Below are 20753 nucleotides of genomic sequence, written 5' to 3'. Positions count from 1 at the left end.
TGTTTGCTGCTACAACTACACATGTTTCTTTTCCAAATATTTATTTATAAGTGACTTATGTATGTATGTATGTATGTATATATATGTATATATTGTACTATTCTTAGTTAGCGTATTGTCTGTCTTGTCTTAATGTTGGTTTAAAATGGAGCACTGTAACAAAAAATAATTTCCCCCAGGGATCAATAAAGTATTCTGATTCTGATTCTGATTCTGATTCTGAAATTAAATAATAAAAACTTTATAACTTACAGAACTTTTTTAGAGACTTTGACCACTGGCAGCAGCCTCAGAAGAGCCTCCTCTGAAGCAGAGTATTTCTTCAGGTCAAACACATCCAGATCTTTTTCTGATGACAGTAAGATGAAGACCAGAGCTGACCACTGAGCAGGAGACAGTTTATCTGTGGAGAGACGTCCTGAACTCAGGGACTGTTGGATCTCCTCCACTAGAGAACGATCATTCTGTTCATTCAGACAGTGAAACAGATTGATGCTTTTCTCTGCAGACAGATTCTCACTGAGCTTCTCCTTGATGTACTGAACTGCTTCTTGATTGGTCTGTGAGCTACTTCCTGTTTGTGTCATCAGGCCTTGCAAACGAGTTTGATTAGTCTTCAGACCCAAGAGAAAACGAAGGAACAAGTCCAGGTGTCCATTGGGGCTCTGTAAGGCCTTGTCCACAGCACACTGGTAGAAGTATTTCTCTGTCTGAGAGCTTGTTTGTTGCTCTTCCAGCAGATTGAGTCCAGAGTTGATGAAGGTCAGGTGGACATGAAGAGCAGCCAGAAACTCCTGAACACTGAGATGAACAAAGGAGAACACCTTGTTCTGGTACAGTTGTTTCTCCTCTTTAAAGATCTGTGTGAACACTCCTGAGTACACTGAGGCTCCTCCGATATCGATGCCACACTCTGTCAGGTCTGGTTCATAGAAGATCAGGTTTCCTTTCTGCAGCTGATCAAAAGCCAGTTTTCCCAGTGACTCAATCATCTTCCTGCTCTCTGGACTCCAGTGTGGATCTGTCTCAGCTCCTCCATCATATTTGATCCTCTTGACTTTGGCCTGAACCACCAGGAAGTGGATGTACATCTCAGTCAGGGTGTTGGGCAGCTCTCCTCCCTCTCTGGTTTCCAGCACATCCTCCAGAACTGTAGCAGTGATCCAGCAGAAGACTGGGATGTGACACATGATGTGGAGGCTTCGAGCTTTCTTGATGTGGGAGATGATCCTGCTGGCCTGCTCCTCATCTCTGAATCTCTTCCTGAAGTACTCCTCCTTCTGTGGGTCAGTGAACCCTCTGACCTCTGTCACCATGTCGACACACTGAGGAGGGATCTGATTGGCTGCTGCAGGTCGTGTTGTTATCCAAAGGCGAGCAGAAGGGAGCAGGTTCCCTCTGATGAGGTTTGTCAGCAGCTCATCCAATGAGGTGGACTTTCTGGTTTCAGTCAGGATTTTAGTTTTGTTGAAGTCCAAATTAAGTCGACACTCATCCAGACCATCAAGTATGAACACAACCTGGAAGTCTTCAAGCCTGCAGATTCCTGATTCGTTAGTTTGATTAAAGAAGTGATGAACAAGTTCCACCAAGCTGAACTTTTCCTCTTTCAGCACATTCAGCTCTCTGAAAGTGAATGGAAATATGAACTGGATGTCCTGGTTGGCTTTGTCTTCAGCCCAGTCCAGGCTGTATTTCTGTGTTAAGACTGTTTTCCCAATGCCAGCCACGCCCTTTGTCAGCACTGTTCTGATTGGTTCGTCTCTTCCAGGTGAGGCTTTAAAGATGTCTTCTTGTCTGATTGTTGTTTCTGGTCTGTCTGGTTTCCTGGATGCTGTTTCAATCTGTCTGACCTCATGTTCCTCATTGACCTCTGCAGTCCCTCCCTCTGTGATGTAGAGCTCTGTGTAGATCTGATTCAGGAGGGTTGGGCTTCCTGCTTTAGCGATCCCCTCAAACACACACTGGAACTTCTTCTTCAGTTGGGCTTTAAGTTCACGTTTACAGAGTGGAGCAAATATTTCTGAAGGTAAGAAATTCAGAAACAAATATTATACAATAAATATCATAGCCTTTCAGTACCCTGAAAGGATGAATGTCTATTGGTCCATTTCTTGAGCTATTAGGAAAGATCAATATTCAGTCTTTAGAGAAATTCTCTTACTGCTCTGCAGATGGTCAGCCATCTCATGCTGCTTAAGTCTCCTCAAGAAGTGGAGTGTGATCTTCAGAAATGCTTCTCTGCAGCTCTTTCTTTCATCTTCATCCTCACCTTCAAACATCTCCTCATCCTCCATCTGGCTCTTTAAAGTTTCTGGGTGATCTGGACTCAGAACCTTCTGGATCTTCTTCAGCTCGTTCTTCACAAACATGGTGATGTTGTCCTCCAGCCGCTGGAAAAGAAGACTATATGAATTACCCAGTGGTAAATGGACTGGTTCTTATATAGCTCTCTTTGATACTCTGTGCACACAAAGCAGTTTATACAACATGCCTCATTCAACCAAGCACATTGTTCTATGCTTAAATACTTTCGTTCACACTCTGATGGATGCATCAGAGGGCAGCTTGGGTTTAGTACGTTACCCAGTACATTTGCCAGCCAGGGTTTGATTCACAAACCTTCTGACTAGTAGCTGACCTGCTCACCTCCTGAGCTACAGTCACCCCAATCTGACTGAAATCATGGAGCCCAAACTCTGATTTATGTTGGACACACTGACAATCCTCTGGTCCACAAAGTGCAGCATAGAGGTGACTGAAAAGAACAAATGTAAACGTAGTACTACAAACCATAACCACAGAGTCCAGGTGTGTTTGATGTTGCTGTGCAGACTGACCAGTGGAAACCTCTGCTCTCTCCTGGTCCACTCTGTGGAGTAGTAATGTATAATTAGCTCATGTTATGTCTGTCCACACACAGACACAAGCTTAAGGTCCATGAAGTGATGTTTGGATGGGTTCAGTCAATCAGATGACTGTCATGGTGAAGCTTTGCTAGTCCTGCTGATCCCACTGAGAATTAACAACTCAGTTTCCAGATGTCTGTAGTTTTCTGCTCAGTTTCTTTAGTCCAAACAGCTCTTACCATCTCCTGCATAAAGCTTTCCCTCCATGCTCAGATGCCCTGGAACAAGGTGCTCTCTTTATATCAGTGACTGGTTTAAAGTGACAACTTGCAGTGCTCGCCAAACTTTGTGTCAGCAAAAGTAGTTCTAATGTTTCTTACATTTTTTACATTACAATTTGTTACAAATCTCAGTTCAAAGCTACACAGTCTGATTTACAAGTACAAAATATTGATGACCACAGTTTGAGCCGATGTATGTCCTGAGTCTGTGGACTCAGTAGTTTTGTTTTGATTGTTCTTGTCTTTTGTTACAATTTCATTCTGATTAAGATTTTCTAGTTCTGAGGTTTTGGTTTCTGTGTTCCCTCTGTACTGTGTTAGTATTGTGTCTCTGTGTTCACTTCCTGTTTTATTTTGTCATGTCCTATGTTAGTGTGTATACTTTTGCTTCCCCTTGTCTGGTTATGTCCAATTAATCCTGCTGTGTCTCCCTTTTCTCATTCCCTGATGGCTCTTTTGTGTATATGAGCCCTTTGTTTTCTCCTGCTTGTTGCTGGTTCGTCTGTGTTGTCTCCCCGTGTCTCCGTTTAAGGTTTCAGGTTAGTTTTTTAGTTTTTCAGTAGAGGTTATTTTAGCTTCTGCACAGGCCATCTCCACTGCACTTCACCGTTTCAATAAAGGTCACTCACTTCACAGCAGTGTCGGCATCTTGGGTCCTTTATTAAATTCAACATGGCTCGCCCCGCTAGCCGTGACATAAGATGTGAAAACAATATCCAAAAAACATGAGGGACAAACAGGGAATAGTTTTAAGGTGCAGGGCCAACAAACTGAGTCTAGCCATGAACTCAGAGTTGATTGAATTAGAATTTTGAATTGGCTGATCTGAGTTACTTCAATCAAGTCTATGTTCACTTTGAGTTAAGATTATACGTGATTAATGTAAAAGAAAAAAGCCATCATCAGCAACTGATTCTGATTTAGCAGGTTTTCAAATCTAAACGGTACCCATCCCTAGCTGGCTGTAGTTAAACCTTTACTTAAAAAGCATCTCTAGACCCAGCTGTCTTAGCTAATTATAGGCCGATCTCCAACCTGACAATCCTTGAAAGAGTAGTTGGGGAGACAATCAGAGGGGCAGTGTGGCCTCCAGTAACGCGGTGAGGAACCTTGGAGTCATTTTTGACCAGGACATGTCCTTCAACGCACATATTAAACAAATATGTAAGACTGCGTTCTTCCATTTGTGCAACATCTCTAAAGTTAGAAATATCCTGTCTCAGAGTGACGCTGAAAAACTAGTTCATGCATTTATTACTTCCAGGCTGGACGACTGTAATTCATTATTATCAGGAAGTCCAAAAAACTCCCTGAAAAGCCTTCAGCTGATCCAAAATGCTGCAGCAAGAGTCCTGACAGGGACTAGAAAGAGAGAGCAGATTTCTCCTGTTTTGGCTTCCCTTCATTGGCTTTCTGTTAAATCCAGAATTCAAAACCCTGCTCCTCACATTCAAGGTCTTAAATAATCAGGCCCCATCTTATCTTAATGACCTTGTAGTACCATATCACCCTATTAGAGCACTTCGCTCTCGCTCTGCAGGCCTACTTGTTGTTCCTAGAGTATTTAAAAGTAGAATGGGAGGCAGAGCCTTCAGTTTTCAGGCCCCTCTTCTGTGGAACCAGCTTCCAGTTTGGATTCAGGAGACAGACACTATCTCTACACAGCAAATTCTGGTCTTTGGAATAAACTCTCTGGGAGTTCAGATTAACTACATTTGAGTGTACATGCGTGACCATCGAATAAACTCTAGTGCAGAGTTAGAGTAACTCTTTTCTGGGAGTTGATTTTTCAACTCTTTATAGGAGTTAAAACTAAACTCTCATGGAGTAAAATTTCTACTACCATAAAGAGTAAAATGTAACTCATAACTAGAGTTCATTTTGATATTAACTCTTTTATAGTGTTACTCATCAAATGAAAAAAGGTTTTGGGTGACAATTACTACAAAAACACAATACTGATTATTATGAATGTATGAATTTTATTTATCAAAAGTATCATATTCAAAATTCAATGGACTAACATACATTCTGTGTAACAGCACTATAATAGTGTAACATTCGACATTAAAACAGCAACAATTATGGCAGCTAAACAGTTGAGACATTGTGTGGTCAGATAGGCCTAATATTGGGGGAAAAAAACGAATTAAAGAAAAAAAAAAGACTACAGAATAAGCACTTATTGTAATGCAGTGTTAACATGAAAAAGACTCTATAAGGTCTCCATTAAGCCAACAAATTAAATAATGCAACTGTCTGACACGACATACAATTGTGAATCACACCCATATGACATTTGGCCATCAAAACTTTTGAAATGTCTTAACTTCTCCCTTTCTAGGACCAGTATCTTCTTAGGAATGGTTTCATTTACCTGATAAGCATGAAAATGATCATGGAAACACGTTTCATGCTCAACCATAACAAAAACAGCTTTACCATCATGTAAAATGATTGAAGTTATCTTGCTGAAAACCGGCATGTTTTCATAAGTGCCTGTGCAAACAAAAAGCCCAACACGATATTCAACTCCACTACACTTTACCCAGTTTGTGAGTTTGACAGTGTTCTGTAAATCAACATGAAGATATGGAGATATAATTTCTGAGTATTCTTGTGTTTCAAGTGAACGCATTTTAACTGGACCAGACTCAACTTCTTTTAAACTCATACATTCCCAATGATAAGCTAATGCAAACTGATGTTTCCTTGCAAGTGATACAGTCAAATTCTTAAAGTTCTTAACACAGTCTTTGAAAAATTTGTGTTTGGCTTCAAATCTCATGGTCCAGATATGAATGAGAGGACCAATCTTTCGAATGCACCTTGGATAGTGGACCATGAAATGATGTTTTGGAATTAAGTTGTTTGATGGGTATAGTTCCTTAAAGAGTCTATGGTGTTCAATAATCAGGTGCTTTAAATACACAGTCATTCCTTCAGTGATAGAGTATGAGAAAACTATGTTTAGAATGTGCAACAACAAAAGCAACAAATGCCAGTGCAAATCATCCTCTGGTACCAGGTCACCAAATATCAAAGGTATGTTTGTGATCAAGCAAAGTGTTTGTGATGCATTTAAACCTATTCCATGCCCTGCACGATCCAGGTTAATATTCGTTGGTTTATTTTTCTTTTCCATATAGCCGTAATTAAAAGCATATATCCTATTTAACAAGCTATCTTTAGAGATGAAGTATTCGATTAAATATTGAAATAGCAACTTGACTTCATATTGACCAACCCCTTCCAAAATATCATGCATGATGTCAACGGCATAATTTTCCGCAATATTGAAATATTTTAATGAATTAAGTATGCTCTTTCTTTTTATGCCGAATGAAGATGTTAATATTGGATCATCTACCAAATTATTATAATGTTGGTTATTCAGAATTGGTGATCTAAGAGTTAAACATGGGTCGTCCTCTGAGAAAACTAATTGAGCTGAAGACTGATCAATTAAGCAAAATCTACAAAAATAATTAGCTCTAAACGATTCCAAAAATCCAAGAATGCTATGCATCCCCAAGTTATCACCTGTAATTTGTGCCAGAGTACCAAATACAGGAAATTTAGCAAATGGAACAGCAATCCCACTCGTCTCTAATATTTTCAGGTCCTTTACTAGGGGCTTCAGGATTTCATCAATTCCATATTTTTTTGCGTCTTGTGCATAAAATAATGATACCAGATGAATGTTCATTAAAGCCGAATTCAGACTGGGAAGAAGATTTCTAAGGATGAAGTAAAGGCAGCCAACTTTGTGTATACCCTTTTTTGAACCTAAAGGATTTGCACACTCAAATTCGTCATAGTACAATTGGACTTGGATAGCAAACTTGCTACCTGAAAACAAAGGATGACTTTTGAAGTAGCTTCCATCACAGAAGTCCTGATATGTGTCAGACTGGGTGCATATTTGCATCATCTCACAAATACTTTCATTCTTAAAAATGAACTGGAGTGTTTTCAATATGGGAATATATATGAATTTGTCATTTACTGGGACTTGCTCATAGGTTCTAGTTTTGGTACATCGTCTAGTATCGTATCTTACTCCTAGGTGCAATTCAACTGGCTGTACCATTTCCCACTTATCTCTAAAATATTTTTTACATTTGCTTTCAGAATTCAAGTGACTAAACGGATTGTCCAAATTTTTAAATAAATCTGCAATGGCTGATCTGGAGGGACTGTCATTTGGTAATAGGGTCAATAATTGTTCCTGAATATTAGATTGCCAATCTCCCACAAATTCCTCTAAGTTCTGAACTGTAGAAAGAACTACAGTATTTGGTACACCACTTCCTAAAAGTCTGGCAATAATGGAGGCAGACATGTCCTTGCTCTGATTTGAGAATGAAGGGCCTGCTTCAGAATTTTGGCACTGAGATGATGTGGATGGTGTTTCATCATTTAAGCACTGAGAACTACTAAACTGTTGGGTATCATGGTCAGAAGGGGTCTCATGAGGAACACATGTGCTAACAGTAGCATGTATCTTATTCAGATGTCTTCTAAATCCAGAATAACTTGAGAATTGTAAACAACATCCTATCTGACCACATTTTAGTTTCAAATTTTTGCCAGGATACATTCCATGAACTAGTTTTAAATGTCTGAACAAAAGTAAAGCTGTAGCAAAGGATAAAGCACAGAGAAAGCAGGTCAACATTTTGAATGCATAACCTGGTTACTACTTATTCAACAGCTTTGCTCGCAACTCTTTGACTCTTGGACTTTCCACTGTTGTGCCTACATCAATATTGTACACAGTGGTCTGCAAAAATGTGTACAGGCTGGACAGAGCGTCTTCATATTTCACACTGAAAACAAAGTGGCACTTGAACAGCTCATCAAATGCACCCAGTGATGTGCCTGACTGACATGGAAGAAGCTTTCGATCCAAGACTATGTAGAAGCTGAAAACCTGTGCTTTTGAAGTCCCTGTGGCCAGGAGATATGGCTGAGGGTTTCCTTCATTGTTCATGAGGTGATCCTCAAGGCTCTGGCAAGACTGAAACACAATAAAAAGCATCACTTTATAAACCCTTAGGTTAAGAAAAAGTGTTCCATGAACCACAGTATCTGGAACTGGATCACATTATCTTGACAAACCTTGTGAAATTTAACCAGATGATCTATTGCCTCTCCAACACTCATCTTCTTTGGCCGTTTCCTTCCAGCTGGTTGTGGCGTGAGAAGGTGCAGCAGAACAAGAAGAGAAGCCATGTCGCTGTCCCACTCTGCAGACAGTGTTAAGGAGTTAAATACTAATGCTGGAAAGGGGAGACAGAACTGAACTTCACTAACATATAAAAACTGGTTGAGGGTATGAGCAGAAAATAAGTGATCCATACACACATTATCCACACTGCTGCTTTTTTGATAACTTTTAAAAATGAAAACTAAAATTACTACACTAATAAAGTGTTACTTTAGGACACTACCTGGCTCATCAGCATCATCCATTTCTTCGTTCAAAGCAGATTTCAGCAATCTTTTCAGAAGACAAGTCTCTTTAAGGTTTCTGGCTTCCCTGGCAACCTTGTCTTTAAAACTGGTGTTCCATTTTTCCAGGAACCTGGAAGCAGTCTCTACTCCAAACATCATTGCAAAGTCCTACAAAATCTAACAAAGGAGAAGTATGTCCATTAAAATCAATTTTTTTAAGTCAAGTATTTTTCAGATCCCCATTTGTTTACCTACCAGTCCTTTAGTGTCCAAAAACTGAGGAAACATCTGAAGAATGTTTGCTGATTCTTGTGGGTCATGGAGTATCTGCTGACGATAGTAGAATGTCTCTCTCATCTTCTGGAAGACTATATCTTGGTCAGTGGTGTGATGAAGAAGAGACATGGCTTCCATACATTGATCTCTTGTTTGCTGGTCATTAGTGAAACCAAACTTCCTTCGTGATGTGGGCCCTCCTTTCAGTTCCACCCTGTTCTGTGATGCAGTGGGGGGTTTGGATTGACGTTGCACAGTCTTGATACGCCACTCAAGAAAACCTTTGTTGCTCTGAATGTCATAGAAATGCTCCTACAGAAAGAAAGAAATTGCATACATTGTAGAGTGTGTATATATATTTATATATATGTGTAGGGAGAGAGACAGAGAGAGAGAGAGAGAGAGAGAGAGAGAGAGAGAGAGAGAGAGAGAGAAAGAGAGCAAGTCTTATTACACACTACAGTTGCAGAGCAAACTCACATATCCCTTTTTGGAGTACGGATCCTTCAAAGATGGGAAGAGTGACACGATTCCAAGTGCATGAAACTCCTTCGTTGCTTTACTTACAGTTCTCCTGCAAAAGCAGAAGTGTTTTTTGATAAGATCCTTGCCAGTTTTAAAAATGAATAGAATAAACATCATTCCTCTTACCCTTCCTTTTCACGCATGTGAGCTACAATGATGTTCACCATTAATCGCCTGGTGGAATCTTTCAAACTCCCAGTTTTTTCATACTCATGGATGACAGTCACCCCTGCTGGTTTGGAAGTCAGAATCTGCTCCACTGTCTAAACACATTTGATACAAAGAACAAAAAAATTGACAAAAAATGAGACTATTTTAACCCAAACAACAATTTCAATCTGTGGATTATACATATGAACTACATGAAATACTATATCAAATTATTTTTCTCTAATCTGTTTTATCTTCGTGTTTAAGCTTTTTCAAGTAATGACAACTAAAGAGTCAAATACAAGTCTATTAAGTAATGTATCTACATTTCTTGCATGTATGCTGTCCAATAGAGGCTGAACCATTTGAAGTCCGGCATCGCTTGTGTCACTGCTCTGACTGCTGGTGGTTGAGACAGACAATGTATCTGTTAGACTTGGAGAGGAGGGCTCTTCTACATGTTGCTTCAGGACAGTCAAATCTGAGGGTGACAAACAAAAATATTACAATATAAGGCATATACAATCAAAAATCAACCACAACAAAGCTACCATTTACGCACATAGGCACATACGTAAATTGTATGCTTTGATTAAATTATACTTTCTCCCAGGAGAACAGATGGTTATTTTGTATTTTATTATGGTAATATACAATTTACATACCACAAGGTGTGAGTGTCACATAGTGTGTTAGGTCTGAGCAGTCACGCAGCTTCTTGGATGATTCTGTTTCCAGGATGTCTGAAATGCATGTGATAAATCCAACTTACTGTTGAGCCATGAAAGCAGCATTTTGTGATTGTTACCACAGGATATTAGACAAATTAAAAAAGGTTTATTTAAGAGTAACTGTAGAAATCAAATCCCACAAAATCTATCAGAGCATATATTTACTTACCTTCAGCTGTATAGATGACAAAACACACCTCTTTGACTCCTGCAAGTTCAGGAAAGACATCCTCATCCACCTCTATACCCTGCTCATCTGTGACTTTCAGTGCTGCATTTTCTGGTATGAGAAACTTCTGCTGCACTGAAGTAAAATCATCACTTAGTTAATAACAACATTATCATTTCCTCTTTAATGACTTGGTACAAACCATGTATAACTTACCTGCACTCATAAAATCTGTGAAGCTGACTTCTTCCAATTTGACATATTTCTTTGTCTCTCTGTGTTTTACTTTTATCAACATCTTGGCCACCTATGGAAAAAACCTTTACTAATATGAAACATAACATGTGGAAGAAGAAGAGGCTGTTTATGATAACTTTATGTGAACTGTGTATAACGTAATCCATAAACACTTTCTAACATTGAGCTAGCCTGTCCACACTAGCTACTGCTTAAAATCTATTTAGCTAGGCTAGGTTTAGCAGACAATGTGACCGCATGTTTGCCGCGTCCTTGTCTTTTCAGGTGTGGCGAGTGGCGACAGGGTTGTGTGCATATCTGTGAAGCAGGACTAACTAACTTATGTTAATGGTACCTTGATATCTCATTAATGCAGGCTGCACCTCTCTTTGGTTAAATACGGCCATTACCATGAGTCTAAACATAATATTACTGTAGTTAGCTAACGTTAAATGAAACATTAGTGTTTAAAAAAAAGAAATACAAATGAACGTTTTCATTGACAACGTGAAATGTGTATCTTCAAATACAGTAAGATAAGTTAGTTAGCTAACTTTTGACTAATGTTAGCCTAGCTGCTATCAACGAATCAGCGTAACATGCAGAAAACACGTGTAGTGCTAGTTAGTTAACTTTATATTTTACTTATGCATCCATGTAACTGAATATATATATATATATATAAATAACATTACTACACTCACAGAAAATTCCAAAATAAATAAAGTATTTTTACCTCCTACATGTCGGAGTCCAAGAGACAAGCACAGATAGACAGGGTAACGGTCGACAGACAAACAACACCAGCAATGTGTTGAATTAGACTCCTTAGCACTCAGTGAATGAACACCTAAATATTACACCGCTTGAGAGTACTCCCCAACACTAACTGTAGTATAAGGTGAAAAATAAACTCCTGGAATGTAACTCTTGTGCACTTTTATGCCTTACTCCAAAATATTTAACTCCAGAGATTTGCTGTGTACTTTCAAGATTAGGCTTCAAACTTTCTTCTTACTTAACGATTAAGTCCCTGTATTCCACCGTTATATGGAAATCAGCCATTATAACTTGTGTCAAATCTACTTGTACCTCACAGTTTTCTAAGCACACAGAGAGCAGTAAACCTCAGAGCAGCAGCACATCAGACTGTGCAAAAAATCTAGAAGAGAAAATATTTCGACCCATTTCTAAATGATTGTTGTGACCATGCTGCACCACAACACCTGATCTCTGGTTTCCTCACCTCTTCAATCCCACTTTAATACTTGACTAAACTCATTTTCCTGTTTAGGTGTTGAGGCAAAGCTGCCCATCTACAATGCAGGCAACAGCAAATGGAGCTATTTTTTATTCCCTTTGAGTTTTTTCTACTTTTGTGCTACAAAATGTTCAAGCTGATTAAATTCATTAGAATAAAAGTTCAGATAATTTTATCATATTAATGTTGGAGGTAGAAATTCAGTGAACTTTGCACAAAAACTGACAGAAATTTCCTTCAAAGATGGAGTTTTTACTTTAATACTGTGAGTACATTTCAGAGCCTGTACTCTTTTACCTTTACTTGAGTAAAGAAGTTGAATCAGTATTTCAGCTTTAACAGGGTATTTTAATACAAACATCAGTCCTTCTACTTAAGTATGTTTGACACTTTGTTTACGCCTAAATTAACTTTACTGTTAACGAGTTTTCATGTTTCTGTAATCCACCAGTGTGCTCATGCTTTTTTAAGTGAAAAGAGATTTTTAATGATCAAATATAATTATTTTTGTTATTTGTGGATTTTAAATGTCCTTGACAGAGACAGATGATAATCATTATCCTGCACTGTGGTCTCAGGTTTGGTCGAGCTAGCACAAAGAATGGCTATGTTGAACTTCCTCCTGGGATCCACACTAAGAAGTGAGTCCAACATTAGCAGGGTCTCTTTCCTTTATCTGGATTCACTTTAGCATTCACAGTCACGTGAAGCTTGTTATTAACTCGATAAGTCAACCCAGGGTTTCAGCTGAGCGCTCACATGAAACACATGGTGTTGGCAGCATCTGATCAATCATATTCATGGAGACGTGTATCAGCAACAGAGCAGCTGAGTTTGCAGAAGGAAGTCAAACTAAACCACAGGAACAATATGAGGAGATTACACACATAATAAAATACTAGCAGTAACACAGCTGCTGCAGACAAATCAGTCGTGTGATCGTGTGTGAGAGGAGAAGGACTGTAAAGGAGTTTGGTGTTAAAAGCTCTGTATGAATGTGGGAGACTTTGAAGGGCTTTAAAAAGGCCAATATAAAATAAAAGGCAGCAAAATTGCTGAGTGTGAAAGTCACCAGACTTATCAGACCTCTGTGATTAAGACCTGTAAGAACACCTATTTGTACTTGTTGGCATTATATCAAACACACACGTATATTAAGCCTTTGTTTGAACTCTGGTTGAATTTGTTACTTTCAGACTGTGAAACATCACAGAGGCTGCAGCTGCAGATCTATTATTCACCTGGAAATTTACTTTAAATGTTAGATGGAAAATGTATTGCTCAGTTTAACCAAAGTAAGAACAAGAATCCATAAACATTCATAAAGACAAACATCTCCCAGAACATTGAGCTGCTGAAGTGTCACTGAAGGGAAAAACTATTTGTCCTCCTCCATCCAGCAACACCTGAGTGGAAGCTCCTCCCTACACTGTGTTTGAAGCAAAGCACAAAGGAGACACCTGCTGGAGCAGCTGGAGTCCTACAGACACTCAGCCTCTTCACTACACAAACACCTCCTACAACATCCACTCTTTCCACTCTGACTGCTGTGTTTGTGGAAACACTCCAACACACACCGCTTCACATACCAACATAGAAATGTGTGAAAAAGAGCTGAGCTGATATTAAACATGAGGATTTATTCAAAAATACAGAGTCAGGAAATACATCTAGACACACATTACCTCTCAGCAGCAGAAGAACAGCCTTTAAAGTAAACACCAACACCCTTCGACACGTTGCTCTTTAAGGAAACACAGCTGGGTTCAGGTCCAGGCTCTGGATTAGTTTCAGGGTTATGTCCAGCTGAGCCTGGTACGCCCCACAGCTCTGGGCTTTAAAACAACACACACAGAGGTATGAGTGTGAATAATGATGGAGCAGTGATGTGAGTGCTGAGCTGTGACATGGAGAAGAGTCATGGACAGTTAGAGATGGTCATCTCACCTCTGAGCTTTGGTCTGGCTCTCATGTTCCCCACACAGAGTGCTTTTAGAGGGAGGGACTCCCTCCTCTCTGTCCTCACACTGATCCATGCTGCTCAATTCACATCAGCTCACACACACTTTCTACCTTCACCTGCAGAGGAAACACAAATCATTCATGTGCACATCAACTGAGAGCTGCAGAGGTCGTGTCTGATGTGTTGGACTAACATCCATCTGAGACGCAGCTTTCATCAGTTCACTACAAAAAGTGTCACAGAGCCCAGTTCAGCCTCCAAATCCTCCATTACTGTAGTCCTACAAAGCAGCAGGTCAAACATGGCTGCAGAGAGCAGCTTTATGTCAGTAACCATGTCCAGGACCGAGCTGACTGCTTACAGAGTTCATACTCTAACTGCTAGCTGCTCTGCTAGCTAAGCTAACTCAGTAACAGTGACTCTGACAGCAGTTACTGTGGAACAGCGGCCGAGCTCAGGACACATTCAGTGTGTTTAGTCTGAGTCCTGGACTCTGATTCAATGGATTCAATCCAGCTCAGAGTTTCATGTGTTCATCAGAATAAAATACATGTACTAATATAACAGAAGTAATGCTCTGAATGCAGGACTGTAATGGAGGATAAATAAGGTTTTTACAGCCTGAAAGAAACATTCAGTTCATATATTTAATGCATTTAATTTAATGCAGATCTGTTAATTGATGATGGGTATGTTAAGATAGTTAAAGAGCTCCTCCATAGCATTTACAACAATGTAACAATTGGCAATTACATACATAGATGGGATTTTTTTTTATTTAAAGTTAAAGAATTTTCAATTATGTTTAGTAAAATGAAAAGTAGACAATAGGAGGAATTTGAAAGTAAAAGAGTTTTTCTTCAAAACTATTAGCGAAATCATTAGTAATGAAATGTTGGCAACGACAATGAAACAATAATTCAAACGGTATTTTGGTTTTATTTCCCCAAAATAATTTTCGAGAAGCTCTGAATTTCTTTTAAAGTGCGACTTTGAAATTTCCAAATTAAATTATCCAATTTTCAGAAACAGGTTCTCCAGTACTGGAAAAAGATATTAGCATATTTTTTCTCCACATACAAATTCGATTTGGAACAACAGATGTATACGATGAAAGAAAATCCATATTTTATAAGGATTGGATGGATCATGGCATTTGGACGGTTTTACACCTTTTAGACAATGACGGAAATGTGTTAACATATAACAAATTCATAGATAATTATGGCATATCATGTACTCAAAGTAAATTCATTAAAGTTGTGAAAGCCATTCCCCCTGCAATGATTCAGATGTCTTCCCCAGATTGAACAACAACTCGTCAACAACATGCTGAGCTGTGACTCTTCTTCCCTCTAAAGTCCAGGGCCCTATTTCAGGAAGCCGGTTCAGTGCAAACTCTGAGTAAGTATACCCTGAGTTAACGAAAACTCTGGGTTTTCAGTTTCACAAAGCGAGTTCAGATGAAGCCTGAGTGAGTTACTATGACGACACACTCCGTGAAGCTAACCTGCCCCTTAACAGGTTTACTTCAACTAACCCTGACGTTCTCCGCCTCTGTGTCGGAAACCTGACTGTAGGAAGTGTCAGACATGGCGTGCCCCTTCCTTGAAGAGCCAGTAGATGTTGAAGCCCAAATTCTCCGCAGAGGTCTCCGCCGGGAGAGAGTGATTAGAGCGCGTTTGGACATTTTATCATTTCCTGATGATTTTCTGTGTGAACATTACCGTTTTTCAGCACAATCTATAATTTATTTGAATAACATCCTCAGGCCTAATATTGCTCATGTGACACATCGCGGACATTCTCTCAGTTCTGTACATACATGGATTCTGGACACAGTCTGTTTGGCCTGCTCCCCTCAGGCAGGAGGCTCCGGTCCATTCGCACCAGAACCTCTCGCCATAAGAACAGTTTCTTCCCCTCTGCTGTTGGACACATGAACAATAACCGTATGACTGTTCCCACCACTAACACATGACCCTACGCTGTGTTCACTGCATCATTCCATGTTTGGCACTTATCACCACCTGCACTCATGTATATATCTTTCTACTTAGCACTTTTAATTCTTATTCTTATTTTTATTTTCATGTCTATTTAAGCGTAATTTATGACAGTATGTTTGCACTGAAGCACCGCAGCAATTTCCTAATGTTGTAAACCTGCCCAACATTTGGCAATAAAACCCTTTCTGATTCTGATTCTGATATTATTTGTATTGCACTTCGGTTTTTTGCAAACGGGAGCTTTCTGTATAATATTGATGACGCTGAGCACGTTTCCAAGGCTACTGTCTGTCGGGCAGTCAGGAATGTTACAGTTGCACTGAAACGTCTCCTGTACTCGTTTGTGGTGTTCCCCGGTCATAGACCCACAAGATTTATCAAAGAGGGATTCCACAAAATTGCAGGTAGCAGGATGAACAAAACTTAATTCATGATGTGGTGATACTTGAACTACTACTTAAATTTTACATTTATTTTCAGGGTTCCCAGGCGTGATTGGCTGTACAGATGGCACTCACATTCCAATCATTGCTCCTTCAGTAAATGAAGGAGACTATGTGAACAGGAAGTCTTTCCACAGCATTAATGTACAGGTACATAGTTCCCTGTAGCATTTCAAACTAACAAATTATTTCATTAAAGTAATGGATGCTAATTTGTGTTCTCTGCACTGTGAAGATCATATGTGATGCTGCCAACATTATCACAAATGTGGAAGCCAAGTGACCAGCCTCTGTGAGTGGTGGTGGTGGAGGACCCCCACCTGTTTTTTGGGCCTCCGCTTTTTTTCTAGTGGCCATAACGGGTCACATTTGAGCATACAGAGTAAGCAAATATGTACTTGTAATGTGCTCAGATGATTTCAATAAGTGCTTACAGAAAGAAAATTAATGTAGCCTCTAACTGCAATTGATTTACATAGGACAAACAGACCAAGCACTATGGCTCATAATACAATTACACCTCACCTGTTTGGACTATATTTTTATATTTCATTTTTACTTGCTGCCAGGAACGTTTGGGGCCTGTTGGGTTGCACCTGCGCTCACATCACATCACAAAATAAAATGTATAAAATATAAAATAAAATATAATAAAATAACGTGTTAAATGGGTGGAAATCCCTAGATCAATGTTTAAATTAACACTCACGCATTGACTCTGTCGGCTATGTTTTGCCATGCATGCTCCCTTTCTTTTGCAGCTGAGGCTGTGTTACTTTTTTCTGCAAAATTTGCATGTTATCGGCATATGCTGCCATCAGAATTTCGGCCTCAAGCACTGTAAAATACATTGACCGCGCCTTCTTTCCCTCCGTCTCCATGGTGACTCGCTTAATCTGTGCTCCACTAATCAGGGCTTTATGTATCCTCGTGCGCGCGCTTAATTTGGGGTTAGAGCAACTCCGCGTTGATTGAACTACTTGTTATCAGCCTTTCTGAAACCGAATATTCCGAGTTGGACAGTTCGGGGTTACTCAACCCTGAGTATCGTTTTTCACTCTGAGTTTTCTAAACCGGCTTCCTGAAATAGGGTCCTGGTGTTAACACTCACCCTGCATCAGCTTCACCTATTTTTAAATTGTTTTTACTTTTCAAACCGACGGATCATTTGAAGCCAACCATCGAAAAACTGCTTCAGCTGTGTTTGATGTTTATGCTACAGCCTGTTTACCAATATAATCAATATCAGATATCAGAGCAACAGAAACCTCGGTGATCAGGACGCTGGGACTGAGAACAGGAAGTGGCTCCAACGTCACAGTTTCATAACGTCACCCTGAACTCCACTCACGGAGTTTCTGTCGCCATTGTAGTTTTTAAAGTCCCGTGATAAAGGCGGGTCTTTCTGTGAATCCGCACGCTCATTGGCTAATAGCTCGAGATTGACACATCGTTATCCAATGAGCGTGCGGGAACTTCCGACATAAAGTTGTTTCCTTTGAAAAACCAAAGTCTGATTATTTTTGCCTCCACTGACGGAGCCTGTTGTTTCCGCCACAGAGACACAGTAATGTCAGAGCGGTGTTAACACTCACCCTGCCTCAGCACAGCTCTCACTCTCCTCCTGCTCTCTCACACTAAACGGAGGCTCAGCTAAACTCACTTCCTCTCTACTTACAGGAAACCAGCGCTCAGAGGAGCCGACCGGCCTCACATTTCACCCACAGACACGAACAGCGTGGAATTATTTTATGTCATAAGAAGAAACATATTCATGTTAACACTCACCCGCCTCAGCTCCACCTTCCTCCTCCTGCTGCTCTGAACGGAGGCTCAATACTTTCACTTTCACTACTGCTCCCTAAACACAGAGGATGTTGGGACTTGTAGTTGTTTCCTTCCGGTGCGGTCTTCCTCTTTGTTTGTGTGTGTGTTCAAGTTAATTCGATCATGTAAACATCAACAGAACACGTGAAGCCACACAGAGTTTGTATGTCGAGGTGGGTAGGAGGGTTTGGGGAGGGGTCAGAGGGAAGAGGTCTCGGCAGTTGCAGGATCTCTAACATTAGAATCTAAAAATGTGTCTCATATAGGTGTTATTTTGGTACTTTACACATCACACAGTTTCAACAACTCCTTATATGGTACAAGTTCCTCTTTTCTGTCTGGCTTCCTGTATTTATTAATATGCTTGTATATTTCTACACTAACTTCCTGTTTTTCAGTCTGGCTGAGCACTTAGTTTGTGAGTCAAAAGTGGCCTTGCTTTACAAACCTTCATTATTAAAGTACATAAAATAATATAATCAGAAAATAAGGACTAAGAATATATTAATTACATGACAGTTCTCCCGCTTTTCCTAAGAAACACGACATAATTCCTCATTTATCCCATTAAGTTTACCTGCATGTTAAAAGGCTAAAATATAACAAAAGAGATTATGTCTGTGAAGGTTCTCAGTCATCCAGGTCATCGTAGTCAAAGGAGCTTGCAAAGAAAAGAGATTATGCTAAACAAAATGACACCTTTCAATTGCCCAACCCTATCTGTCCCCTCAACGGGTTGTATGTTTTCAATGTTTCCTTATTATTCCGTCATAATTACTGTCAGGTTTTGTATTGTTGATTGTCATTTATGCTTAGAAATATTTAACTACATATGCTTAGAAGTGTATAATCAATTGTAGATTGAAGGAATGTCTCATCCTATTAACTCTGTGTAGAGGGGGGTGCATACATTCCTCTACTCAGAGTGTCCTGGCATGGATCACACTCCCTAGGAGAGTTTATCTTTTCTTATTGATTTATGGTATAGCAAGCACACATATATTTCTTTAAGTATAAGAGCCTTTTGTTCAGACGTCCTGGCACCAGCTTTGGGGAGTCTTCACAGGGTCACATCTTGACCTCACACAAATCACACACACACACACACACACACATACACACACACACACATACACACACACATACTCGCTTAAGTCCCGTTTGGGGTCGCATATCTTAACTCCCCCCCTTTGGGGACACCACTTTCTGTATGGGTTAGAAGCAAGCTGGCAACTCAGTTTTACTCCTCCAAGACCACAGAAATAAAAAATCACTTGAGATTTTCATTTTAAGCAACTTTTGTCCAGACAGTATTTTTACCTTCCCATTGGGGACTGGGAATGTTTAATGTCCCCTTTGGGGTCTTCAGCGATACACAGATTAAAAAAAACTATTTTATGCCACTTTTGGGGACCTTACTTCCATTTGGGGTCTTCGGCGACACACACATACACAAACTATTTTATGCCACTTTTGGGGACCTTACTTCCATTCGGGGTCTTCAGCAATACACACATACACAAGTTATTTTATGTCAGTTTTGGGGACCATACTTCCCTTTTGGGTCTTCAGCAATACACACATACACAAGTTATTTTACTGTATGTCAGTTTTGGGGATATTACTTCCCTTAAAGGCAATTCCTTCAAAGTACAATGTAATGTTAACTACCCAATCTAACCATAATCTAAACAATAATTAAGGTCTCTATTTATCTTGAAGAAATCAAAACTATGTCCAATGTCTCGGCCACAGAACAATTTAAATTTTTGACTGCATTTATTACTACTGTGTTGTTTTGGGAGTTTATATGCACATCATTAATGCAGAGAAACTTGGATAAAAAAAAATCATCTGTACTATTGAGTGTTTGTTACCAGCAAATTGTAAGGCAAGAACTTTGCTTCCAAATATGTTCACTGGGAAGAAGTCCCTGGTCCCCTGTCTTCATCTTGATCCGTTTTCTTGTTCTATTGTGTTTTTGTTGGCTCCATACCTGACAGAAGAGACTCAATCTCATTGCTTGAGGAATCTGGATTTTTTTTTTACATTTCAGGCATTTCTCATGATGCTGCTTCAGCTTGGTTAGTCTTGAGTAGATAAACATCAGTTAAATAGGCAAACATTAGACAGTTAAACTAGTTTTTATATTCTATTTAAACTAAAAGAAATTTCTAATTTCACCTATGAATTGTTAACACAGATAATTTGAACACAATTACCAAGAGTTCATTTGATTTTCAGAAACTATCCAAACCTATCATAAAAGATTTAATTTAATTATTAATAAACACACTACTTTAACCTACATTAGAAGCAATCAAAATATCCTTTACACCAGGGCACCAATAAGTACAGTATTAAAGATCTGTGAGTGATAAGACAAGCTGTACGATTTTAGAATGGATATCTTAATTTTAGTTTTCACTGATGTTACGAGTAGATTTAACATGAATAACAAATAGACAAGCGACAATTAAAAACTGCCAAAGAAGATGACTCTTATGACTTCCGGGGACATTTCTAACAAAAATGCACTGCATTAACCTGAACGAGGACAATCAAAAGGATA

General features: G+C 39.4%; 1 protein-coding gene and 1 pseudogene across 1 annotated transcript in view; both read right to left on the bottom strand.

Moving 5' to 3' along the window:
- Positions 1-248: 248 nt before the first annotated feature.
- The window catches only part of LOC146634530 (protein NLRC3-like), an 80005-nt gene continuing 59500 nt past the window's right edge, over positions 249-20753 (bottom strand). Inside the window, exons 2-6 of the mRNA XM_085377456.1 lie at positions 13887-14018; positions 13625-13774; positions 2794-2872; positions 2165-2393; positions 249-2023 (exon numbers count right to left, since the gene is read on the bottom strand). Coding sequence (XP_085233582.1) covers positions 249-2023; positions 2165-2393; positions 2794-2872; positions 13625-13774; positions 13887-13975 — 2322 coding nt within the window. The 5' untranslated portion in view covers positions 13976-14018. The remainder of the gene's footprint in view (positions 2024-2164; positions 2394-2793; positions 2873-13624; positions 13775-13886; positions 14019-20753) is intronic.
- On the bottom strand, positions 5373-10742 carry LOC146634531 (uncharacterized; annotated as a pseudogene).

This window comes from Diplotaxodon limnothrissa, linkage group LG3 (assembly GCF_057381915.1).
Source record: "Diplotaxodon limnothrissa isolate DT_005_m linkage group LG3, D_limnothrissa_male_GT1.1, whole genome shotgun sequence".
Classification (NCBI taxonomy): Eukaryota; Metazoa; Chordata; class Actinopteri; order Cichliformes; family Cichlidae; genus Diplotaxodon; species Diplotaxodon limnothrissa.
This window is presented reverse-complemented; position numbering and strand designations above follow the sequence as displayed.